This window comes from Pelophylax lessonae, assembly GCF_965119305.1.
Source record: "Pelophylax lessonae genome assembly, chromosome: 10".
Lineage (NCBI taxonomy): Eukaryota > Metazoa > Chordata > Amphibia > Anura > Ranidae > Pelophylax > Pelophylax lessonae.
In genome coordinates this window covers 168,444,382-168,455,775 of record NC_138777.1, presented here as the reverse complement: position 1 = coordinate 168,455,775, position 11,394 = coordinate 168,444,382, and the positions used below count along the sequence as shown (strand labels likewise).

General features: G+C 40.6%; 1 protein-coding gene across 1 annotated transcript; it reads left to right on the top strand.

Moving 5' to 3' along the window:
- Nucleotides 1-525: 525 nt before the first annotated feature.
- LOC309565112 (amino acid transporter heavy chain SLC3A2-like) lies at nucleotides 526-10,942 on the top strand (the record flags this gene model as incomplete). Its single annotated transcript, XM_082269889.1, has 9 exons — nucleotides 526-958; nucleotides 2,042-2,209; nucleotides 2,956-3,062; nucleotides 3,189-3,260; nucleotides 3,374-3,438; nucleotides 3,549-3,735; nucleotides 7,693-7,840; nucleotides 8,061-8,161; nucleotides 10,538-10,942. The coding sequence occupies 9 exons, from the start codon at nucleotides 526-528 to the stop codon at nucleotides 10,883-10,885; spliced, it is 1,629 nt and encodes a 542-aa protein (XP_082126015.1). The 3' UTR covers nucleotides 10,886-10,942.
- Between the last annotated feature and the right edge of the window lie 452 nt (nucleotides 10,943-11,394).

Below are 11,394 nucleotides of genomic sequence, written 5' to 3'. Positions count from 1 at the left end.
GAGGCATCCAATGTGAATAAGCAGACATAAAAGGATTGTTAAATGTAATTAATAGTATTTCTAGTATCTTACATTTTAAATTGCTCCATAACATCCATCCTATGCATATGGTCTGTTTTTAAATTGTATTTTTTTTAATGTATTCTAGTTCTCTGTCTTGTATATTTGCCTGAGAGCAAACATTGCACTTCCCCCTTAAGAGAACAAAGAGGCTGTGCCTGGAGTAAAGGGAGGGGCAGAGGTTCTATTTAAAGGACAGCCATTAATGCATATCAGTCTCAACCCTGAAAGCTGCCTGAGAACATAGCAGAAACTGGTGAGATAGCTCTAAGTTTGTTTGTTTCAGTCAGATAGTGCTAAAGCTTCATCTTATAGGATTGATCAAACCCATAGTTGGACATATACATTCATTCTTTATAAACTTCTGTGTGTTTATAGGTTTGTTATATAGCAGTTGTATTGTTGTATTATTGATGTATATACTTATTTTACATTCTCTTTATTTACCTACTTTGTTAGCTGGATATGACACAAGATACAGCCCTAGACATGAAGGACGTGGAGCTGAATGAGATTGACCCAGAGAAGCAACCTATGGCCGCAGGGGCCGAAGACCCTCCGGTTGGAGGAGGCAGTGAAAAAAATGGTGTTGTTAAAGTTAAACTGGAGGATGAGGATGATGACAGCAACCGGGTCCAGAAGTTTACTGGCCTGTCCAAGGAAGAGCTTCTGAAAGTGGCCGGCACCCCAGGGTGGGTGAAAGTCCGCTGGGCTCTTCTGATCCTGTTCTGGCTAGGCTGGCTAGGAATGCTGGCCGGGGCAGTGGTTATCATTGTCCAAGCTCCCCGCTGCCGTCCTTTACCTGTAATGGAGTGGTGGAACAAGGGACCTCTTTATCAGCTAGGAGACCCTGAGACCTTCCAAGATTCAAATGCTGATGGAGTTGGCGATATTGCTGGTGAGTATAGAAGTATAATGATTTTTTGCAGTGAGGATGATTATGAATTAGTTATGTGAAGCTTGGACAAATCTTTCTTTAGAAGCCTAATGTGAGTGGACATCTGACCCCTTTTGATGCTTGTGCTGGATTATCACTTAAATTCAGGTCTTTGTCTAGGATACCTATTAACTCGTACAAGTGGCCTAACCTCGTGCTACTAGTCTGCTGATGCAAGAGTGACACCGCATCACTGGATTGCATCAGAAGACCCGGCATAGTAGAGGAAGTTGTCCTGTACCAGTCTGAGCCGGTCTAAAAATATATTGCGTTAGCTTCATTGTACTTATAATGGAAATCATCTGAATTTAAGCCAGACTCTCCATAGTGAAAATTACAATTTACGTTAAATATAAAGTTCAATCACTGTATATGTATATAGTTTTGTTTTGCTAATGTACTACGTATGCTAACATCTAAGGAAAGGTATTCAGACTCACAAAATTAAATGTCTATAAGAGCGATAAAAAGTCCAACACCTGTGGAAATTTTATATAGTACATTTATTATTGTGCTGCATCAAAACTGCACTTGCTGTCTATCCTTTTGAGAATATCAGGTGGCTGCCTGTTTTATTGATCCAGTGGCTTAATTTTTTTTGAGTCCCTGACCTGGAACAAATATGGAGATAAAGAGTTCTGACTTTTGAATTAACTAGCAGCCTGCCGTGACTTGACATGAAACTTTTGAGGCTGAAATGCTAGTTGCCAGGCACCTAGCATTTTCAGTGGAACGTCATCAATGAAGCCTCCCTATTTTTTAAGTGCATGTTTCTTTATTTTTTTTTTTTTTAAGTTGATAAATTATTCAGTATATTATTAGAGACACTGCTAACCAGAGAAAAGTAACTGAATCTGTTGGTCACACACTAGTCCAGTGTTTGCATTTCTTTAAGATGTGTGAAGGTTTCAAGTATCCCAGATATGCTGAAATTCTCAACTGTACTGTGGTATATTTGTAGATGTGTGCTAGAGTTTGGGGCTAAGAAATAAACATTAATATATCTAGTCAAGTTTTCATTCTTGCATGTTTTACTTTGTTTAGGTATACAAGAGCGCCTGGATTCCCTCAGCACCCTTAAGGTGAAAGGCCTGGTGATTGGACCCCTGCATACTACTTTAGAGTTTTCAGATGCTAAACTCACAGAAATTGACCCCAAATATGGCAATGAAGATGACTTGAAAAAGTTGTTAGAGGCAGCACGTAAGAAGAGTGAGTATTATTTCTCTATAAATCTTTGCTCTTTAAGAATTATTTTACACAACAGGCATGCAGTGTCTTTCCATTGGAGTTTGAGGTTTAAGGGGGGTTTTGTATGTTACATATTTACATTGCTAAAGCAGCCATTTTAGCATAGCACCCTCATTTGGCCTACCACGTCTAGCAGAAGTATTAAAAGAATTTAACTATCTGTTTTTTTTTGGGGGGTAAAAGGCAGTAAATTACAGTAAAGCTGCCCATACGTGGTTTGGTTTAGATGTGGAAATTCTCTGCTGTGTCGTTGTATTCTGACAGTGGGGAGGCTCCCCCGCCTCCCCGCCATCAGAATACATAAAAGCACTGGTCAAACTAAAATTTTTCAGCAGCCCGGTTCATGAGAAGTCAAATGATAGATCAAATTCTCATGAACAGGAATACTTATACATGTATCTAAATGTGGCTGGTTCCTGCTTAACTGGCCAAATTTCGATCCATGTATGTCTGCTTAATGGTCTTTTATATGGCTATGCTAAACTGAAATCTCCTTGCTATTGGATAATTGCCTAAATTGTTTCACAGTTATTTAATAATGTCCCTATACCACATGCATCAGGTAAAATGAACACATGTGATGAATTACGAGGCTCTATTTTAATTTTTGTGTTTATTTCCCCACAAACTGTCTGGCTTCTCTATGTTAAGATGATGTATAAATAAGAGCCTAGTAGCTGAGACGTTGTCCTACACTTTCTTTTTAGGTATTCAGATAATTTTGGATCTCACTCCAAACCACCTTGGCAGCAGTTCTTGGTTTAATAATCACAATGTGACAGCACTAGATAGTGAACTGCTGAACAAAATTAAGGTGAGCTTTATTGCTTGTTAATTTTGAGAATGTATACACTCAGTCAGAAAAAAAACATAATCATGTTTGGTAGAAAGAGCTGTTTATTAAAAAAACCCCACTGTTCTTTTTTTTTTTTTTTTGCAGGAAGCCATGAACTTCTGGCTTGAATTTGGTGTTGGAGGAATTTATTTTAACGGGATTGAGAACATAGAGAACGTAAGTAATATCTGAGTGAAATTAGCATTTCACGGAAAAAACGTCGTGTTTTTTTTTTTTTTTTTTTTTTTTTTTTTTACTGACGTGTTCACATCTGTAATCTGATTTTGCAGCCAGGTGAGGTTCTTGATGACCTGAGAAACATTACTGCCAACCACAGCTCCGATGGGAAAGCAAGGTGAATATTATTACTAATTCGTGACTTAGCTACTTTGTTTACTTTTCCTGTACCTTTTTTAGGGATACGGACTGGGTATTATCATATTGTTTTGTCTTTCACCTTTACAGGGTGCTGCTTGCCTCAGCTAATGACCCTAACAGTGACAACATTCCAAAAATCCTTAATGACACTGCCGGTGGCATGTTAAGTGCACGCTACCTGATCCACAATGGCAACTCCAGTGACGGCTCCCTAGGAGAGCGCATCAATCAATATCAACAGGTTGTCAGTGAACAAGACTGGATCCTGTGGGCGGTAAGGGCAGCTATAATAGCATTTTAGGGAATACATCATGGATGCAGTTACAGTACCTACACTAAAGCAAAAAAAATTGTGTATACCACCTAAATTAAAAAATGGACAAACCACACATCTTTAAAGCGGTTGTAAACCCTATAAAAAAAAAAAACTAAAAAAAAAAAACCTGCAAGACAAAGGCATAATGAGCTAGTATGCATCGCATACTAGCCCATTATGTGTAACTTACCTTAAAACGAAGCCCCGACACGGACCCCCGGACATCGCTGCGGGGGCTGCCATGATCCCTCGCAGTCTCTTCCGGGTTCGGCGGCTCCGGCGCACTGATTGGCCGGAAGAGACGGCTCCGGCGCGATGATTGGCCGTAGCCGCGATGACGTCACTCCCGCGCATGCGTGCGGGAGTGATTTTTCCGGCAAGCTCCGGCAAACTAATTGAAGGTCCCCCCCGGACCTTCAGAGCGCATGCGCCGCTCGCGCGAGCGGCTGCATGCACTGTAAATATCTCCAAAACCGTGCCGGTTTAGGAGATATTATTTGTACCTACAGGTAAGCCTTATTATAGGCTTACCTGTAGGTAAAAGTGTCAAAAAGCGGGATACTACCGCTTTAAATACTTCTCTGCCTCCACAGGGATATACTCTAATCTATGTATTAATCTTTGCATATAATGTTCCATCATGATCACATAGCAGAGAAGGAAACATAGTGGATCATTGTACAAAACCCTTTTTATTAAAAAAATCCAATAAAACAATAAAATGTAATTACAACTTTGTGTGCTATTGCCCAGCATGAAGAAAAAAAACAGCCTTAAATCATGTAAGAGAACTGCATTTCTTCCTAGTTAGGTGCATGTGTACGGCCTTGTGGTGTGTGTGTGATGAGGTCAGGAGGTCCTATATCTGCTAAATTGGTTTTGTCCAGTCATCCTATACTTCCATGATTAAGATGAAGTGTTATATACGAGGATAACCACATTTTACCATTTATCCTGTCGGAGTAGTACTTTAAGATCTGCACTGTTTGGCCATCTTGTTAATTTAAGTGGTCAAAATCACAAGGTGAGTTCATCACCATTTGGGTGCCCCTAGGAGAGTAGTGGTACCTGTTTTGAAGAATTGGTGTGAGATAGTCTCATTTTCTTGTCACTGCCTTATCATGTGACTTTGCATGTATTGAGCACCGTTTGCACTATATGATTTATTTGCACTGGAACACTTTTATATCCAAAATTAGGAATGATTATTGGCAATTTACTAAAACTGGAGCAGATAAATCTGGAGCGGCTGTGTATCATAAAGAGCTCGTAGCTCCAGTTTGTTCAGTTAAAGTGATACTAAAGTCTTGTGTTTTTTTTTTTTTTTTAGTTAACCACTTAAGCCCCGGAAGATTTTACCCCCTACCTGACCAGGGGGTATTTTGCGATTCGGCACTGCGTGACTTTAACGGACAATTGCGCGGTCGTGCGACGCTGTACCTAAACGAATTTGACGTCCTTTTTTCCCCACAAACCGAGCTTTCTTTTGGTGGTATTTGATCACCTGTGCGATTTTTTTTTTTTTTATTTATTTTTTTTTTTGATCATGCGCTACAAACAAAAAAGAGCGTCAATTTTGCAAAACTAACAATATTTTTCACATTATTTTTATATGAAATTCCCCAAAAAAGAATATAAAATTAAAAATTTTTTTACATTTTAGGCCAATTTGTTTTATGCTACATATTTTTGGTAAAAAAAAAATCGCAATAAGCGTATTTTGATTGCCTTGCGCAAAAGTTATTGCGTTTACTAACTAAGTGAAAGATTTTTTTCATTTTTGTTGGGTTTTTTTTTAACGCATAATGGCGGCGATCTGCGATTTTTTTTTTTTTTTTTGTGGAACTGCGGCGGACAGATCGGACCCTTGACTGACATTTTTGACACTTTTGGGGTTACCAGTGACATTACTACAGTAATCAGTGCTATACATATGCACTGTTACTGTAAAATGACACTGGCAGTGAAGAGGTTAACTTTATTTGAGAGGGAGGGGTTGTGTGTGTCCCTAGGGGCGTGATTCTAACTGTGATTGGCTGTGGCTTGAGGTGTAGGAACAGTGATCAACGGTCCTACATAGTAGAACCGTATGATCACTGTTCTTACACAGGGGAGAATGACAGGCGGCTTGTTTACTTTAGCCGCCTGCCTTTCTCCCGCTCTAACGGACGATCGCGAGTGCCCGGCAGACATCGGGTCCGCTGGGCACACGCGCGGGGGGGTCCGTGACCGAGCGGGAGCGTGCCTCCGGTGGCGCGCGCTCACTCCCCAGAGCCTCACAGGCTAGTGACGTACCCATACGTCACTTTGCCTGTGAGGGGCTGACCGCCGCAGTATATGTACTTGCGGTGGTCGGCAAGTGGTTAAAAATAAAAAACCTGTTATACTAACCTTCTCTGTGTAGGGGGTCCTCTTCTCGTGTCCCTCTTCGGTGCTCCTGGCCCCTCCCTCCTGTTAAGTGCCCCTACAGCTTGCTATGGGGGCACCCGAGCCGAACCACAGCTCCCTGTGTCCATTCAGACACGGAGCCGTGTCCCAACCCAGCCCCTCCCCGCCCCCATCCAATGAGGAGGTGAGTCCCAGGCAGCGGAGAGACTCCTGCAACATCGATGGATCCAGATGGACCTCAGGTAGGTATGAGGGGGGCTGCTGCAAACAGAAGGCTTTTAATCTTAATGCATAGAATGCATTAAGATAAAAAAATCTTCTGATTTTACAACCACTTTAAGTTTTCCAGACTTTATAAATTCTCCTCATTGGGTTAAACATGAATATGAATTGCATACTTGGCCCTTATGTATCTAAGTTTGATAATTCTTTTTATTATTAGCACTGTTTACTTGTTTTATTTGCATTCACTATCTATTTGATATTTTTACAGCTTATGGTTTGGAATTTAGGCCCCTTTCACACTAGCGGTTCGATTGGGTCAGCCTGAAAAACGGACAGGTGGACCCAATCTGGCTCTCAATTCTTGTCTATGGAGCAGCGGGTATAAACTGACATGTGTCTGTTTACACCTGCTTATATCCAATCCGCTAAAAACAGACAGATGTGGATCCATGCCCTTCCATCTAGCAGATGGCATTAAGGTGTAAACAGACAGGCAGTCCGTTTACATCTGACCATTCATAGAGGAGAGTGGGCTGTGTCTGTGTCCGCTCTGCAAAAGCAGATCCATCGCTGAGAAAGGGGCCTTAAAAAGTACAGAATTTAGGTGTACTAGAGGTGTTTGGATCACATCCAGGAGAGTAAAAGCAGTGCAGAATCCTTTCTGACACTTTCTTTAATGCAGTCTGATAAACCTACATAGCAACAGTCACCTTTCAACCAAAGCTTTTTCAAATAATTGCACTACAAATGTACAAAGTGAATGTAGAGAAAATATAAGAATTTTGTTCATTGTAATTAAAGAGATATTCACTTTGGTGTTTTTATCTGTACTGGAATGCCATCTGAAATACACAGTATGTGCAAGTTGAGAAGACAAAGCAATATAAGAAGGATACAAATAATCCGATTTACCCATATATTACCCCTACAAGTCAGTTTCTCATACAATTAAAATTTGAAAATGCGATGCAACAATTTTGAAATGTATTTAGAGACAAGAAGAGATTCGCCATAGACCTCTGACGTTGAACTGGAAGATTCCTTAGGCACTATATTTCACAAGCTGTGGGTAGTTTATCTGATATGCATTGAGTTGGTTTGTGTGATAGAGGATTAAGGGGTATTCCAAAAGTGTGTTTTATAAATGTTTAGAAGCCCTTGGTTTATGGAACCACTGGCCTGCTGATAAGGTATTTGGGTTCTTTGTCTAAAGCCAGCATGTTATGGATCCAGCATATCGATCATTGTAAATACTTGTCCATGATATTTAAGATAAATCATGTGTAACATTCTTCCTCACAGGTCAGACCACGGCTGGGACACATGGCCTCTGCGGTACACAAGAAGCTGTTGCGTGTTTACCAGCTCCTACTTTTCACTCTTCAGGGCACACCTCTTACTTTGTATGGGGATGAAATTGGATTGAAAGATTTGCCTGGACAACAAGTAAGTCATTTTTGCAAAATCACTTGTGACTTTTATTATGTTTTTTTCTGTTTATACGTACTGTTCCTTACTAAAGTCAAGCAGCAGGAAGCAGGCTAGGTCTTGCTCATTATTATTATTAATTCTGCCATGAGAAAGATTAATTAACAATGATATAGCAGTATATCCTAAGCCAGTAATGAATTTAGAGTATCTCTGACGTGTTTTCTCTCCTCAGCCTGCAGCCAGTTCCCCTTACATGCAGTGGGATGATAGCAAAAACCATGGATTTTCTATAGGATCACCAAAAATGAATGACAAAGACAATGAGAACATCACATTTAAGGTGAGAATTGCTGTATAATTCACTGAGGGATAAACCGGTTAAATTCCCCAGAGATGTGAAATGTCAGCCTCTGACCTGGGTGTTGGTTGGGGAATGATAATTAGACAGGATAGCTTAACCTTTCCTGATTGCTACTGACCGCCCTGATAAACTTGTTCTGCAATCCTTCTCTCTGCCCCTCCCCCTAAGGAGTGCTCTGCAAGTGCTTTATGGACAGCTTTCTCCAAGGGCGTTTGGATCCTGCCTGCACAGATGACTGTCCTCTCCAATATACTCAATATGAGCACCTTAAGGCTGCCCACAATTTGATGGTCTAACTACTGCACAGATGTTCAGTGGATCCATGATGCATTTGTTTCATTCACATATGCATGTTTGTGTACTGAATTCCTGCCTCTGGTCTTCTATCAGGAGAATAATGGTTATCCAAGAAAACAAACAAATGGTGGCTCTTGAATGCCAGTTCTCCAGGTCGTCAACAGATTTGCGCTAGTTTATTTATCCAATTGTAACTGGCCACATTGGGAAATTACTTCTCTTATGGCTACGGAGGGCCTTAATATGTTCATAAGTATAAGTTGCCAGTCTACTGATCTGGCCAAACAAATAGCTACTGTCTATAGCGCACCTGTCAACACCACAAACTGAGGTTTACAAGCAATAGTGATCAGACTATTTAAAAGCTGTGCTTAATCTCTATTATTTTCCCCCTGATAAGATAGGGCCAGAAGTGGTCTACAGCATGCCTTCCCAACCCAGCTCTATATGCCTAAACATGAAAAGGCACTGGAGGGGGTTGGATCATATACAATTAGCAGTACTAAAGCTATGTTAAATGGATTTCTTTTTGTTTAGGGTTTAATCATTACATATTAAGTCTTAACAAAGCTATCATAAGACATTGCATACTAGCACATTATGACAGATCTTACTGTCAAAGGAAGCTCTTCAGCCCTGCGCTGTCAGTGCAAAGTTGGATCTATCTTCACTGGGTCTTCCTTCCAGGTTCACTTCGTCCGGCTAACTTGAATAGCTGGGTATCGATTATGTCACTCCCTCACATGCACACAGGAGTCCCATCACCACTGCAAAGAGTGGGTGTCATAATGTATTTTGAGCTAGGCATGTGTGACTCAATGTACATTACCGCTGACAGGCATGAGGAACTGTTTACGGCAGAGGAGACCGATCGGCTCTCATCTGCCATAAAACCCCCTGCCTGTCAGCGGTTTTTAGGTTTAATACCACTTTAGATATCATTAGCAGAACGATGCGTTTTCAATCCTGTGCAAAAGTCCTGAACAGGTAACTTTAGAGATAAAGTCTAGTATGGGTATAAGGAGGCATTTGTCTGTAATGATTTACAGATAACATCTATAACAGGCATGTCCAACCTGCAGCCCGGAACCACAGGCAGTGCGGCCCACTGCCCCCTGACAATTTATTTTTTGCTGTGGAGGAAGAAAGTTGAGTCGGGGGCACAGCCACAGAGGCAGCCTCGGAGGGGATCATCCACTAGTTGTGTTAAATTAGTGCTGGGGGGGCGCGCGGTAGCATTTTATTACTTATATACCTTAACTAATAGTATATATTTTATATGCGGCCCGAGAAAATTTCTCTGCACTCAATGTGGCCCAGAGAAGCCAAAAGGTTGGACACCCATGATCTAAAAAGAAAGGTAGAAGTAGTGCAACAGCTGAACTTTATTTCCAGCAAGAACTCTTTCCTTGCATGTGTTTATCCCTTTATAATCAGTGCCCCCTGTCCCTATACTAAAGTCCACTAAGCAGCCAGTTTTATCTCTGCTGCTTTTAGCATTCCAGGCAGCAAGGGCCTTTCTTCCTCCTGACTCAGCGGATTTCATTGTTCTCAGATAATCTGGTGTCAGCAAGTTCTTAGAAACAACCTTTGCCCTACTTAGCTACCCAATTTCAGCCAAACAGAAAAACATTCCTGAACTAAAACCTCAAAAGCTGGATTATTATTCCTGACCTGTAAAACTTCATTTTTAATATCTGAATTTTTTATAGAACAGTTTAGCCTCCTAGAAAAGCTAACTTGTTAATTTGTTTTTGAAAATATGTAGAATTATACTGTGAAGTACTTATAGAATAACAGAGTATGAGATATTTCTGACATTTTTAAGATGATTTCAGCTAATTTGGATTGCGAAGAGGATGCTGCCTACAAATGGGGTTATGTGACAGTAATCCTTTCTCCCCCCCCCCCCCCCCATACTACCATCTTAAATGGAAAATATCCCACATTCTGATATGATCCTAAAATGTTTACATATTTCTCAGTAACTAGAATCCATACTACAGAATCAATTGGTTATCTTGAAAAGAAAATCTGACATATTCACTTTGTTTTTAGGGAGAAGACGAGAAGAAGGATTCAATCCTCAGTATATACAAACGTTTGAGTGAGCTGCGTGGAAAAGAGCGATCACTTCTGCATGGAGATTTCACACTACTTTATAAAAAGGACCAAGCACTAGCATTCGAGCGCAGTTGGGACCAAAATGAAAGATTTGTATCCGTAGTAAACTTTAACCCAGATGAGGCGAGAAGTGTGCCAATAGAGCACGCAAACCTGCCTCAGCATTGTACGGTGGTGCTGAGCTCAAACCCGGAGAGGAAAGAGGGTAGCAGTATCTCTCTAAAGGATCTGACGCTTGTGCCAGGAGAGGCTTTACTGCTCAAATACCCATACAGCGGTTAAATAATCCTCCTGTAAAAAGGGGTCTTTCACATTCCATATTCTGATCCTATTTCACATTAAGAGGCTCACCATGTAAGGAAATTGCTACACCTGGGATTTATATTGCACTACTGTGTAATAAAAAAAACACACACACAGTTGATCACTACCTCTATGACAGACCTGCTGGATGGTAGCAGATACAATTAATAGCATTTTTGTTGAGGAGTAGCTGGTCTTTTAGAGTTGTATGGACATAAATATCACGTGTAGCCATGTCCTTAGTCCTCACTTAAATCCCTTTCACTGCTCCCTCCCTTTCACCATAGCAGTGAAAGAGTAACATTTGCTGCAGCAGTATAAATTTTAAGATTCCTTAAACGTGTTAATAGCAATAAATGGATTGTGTTTTCATTCTCTTTTCCTAATGTAATGAATAGTGAGTGTGCAAATTGCTGTGCTTGTGTGATTTTCTTTTCATACAAATATAAATGTTTGCTGCACAGTGTTTGATAACATTTCCTCTGCTG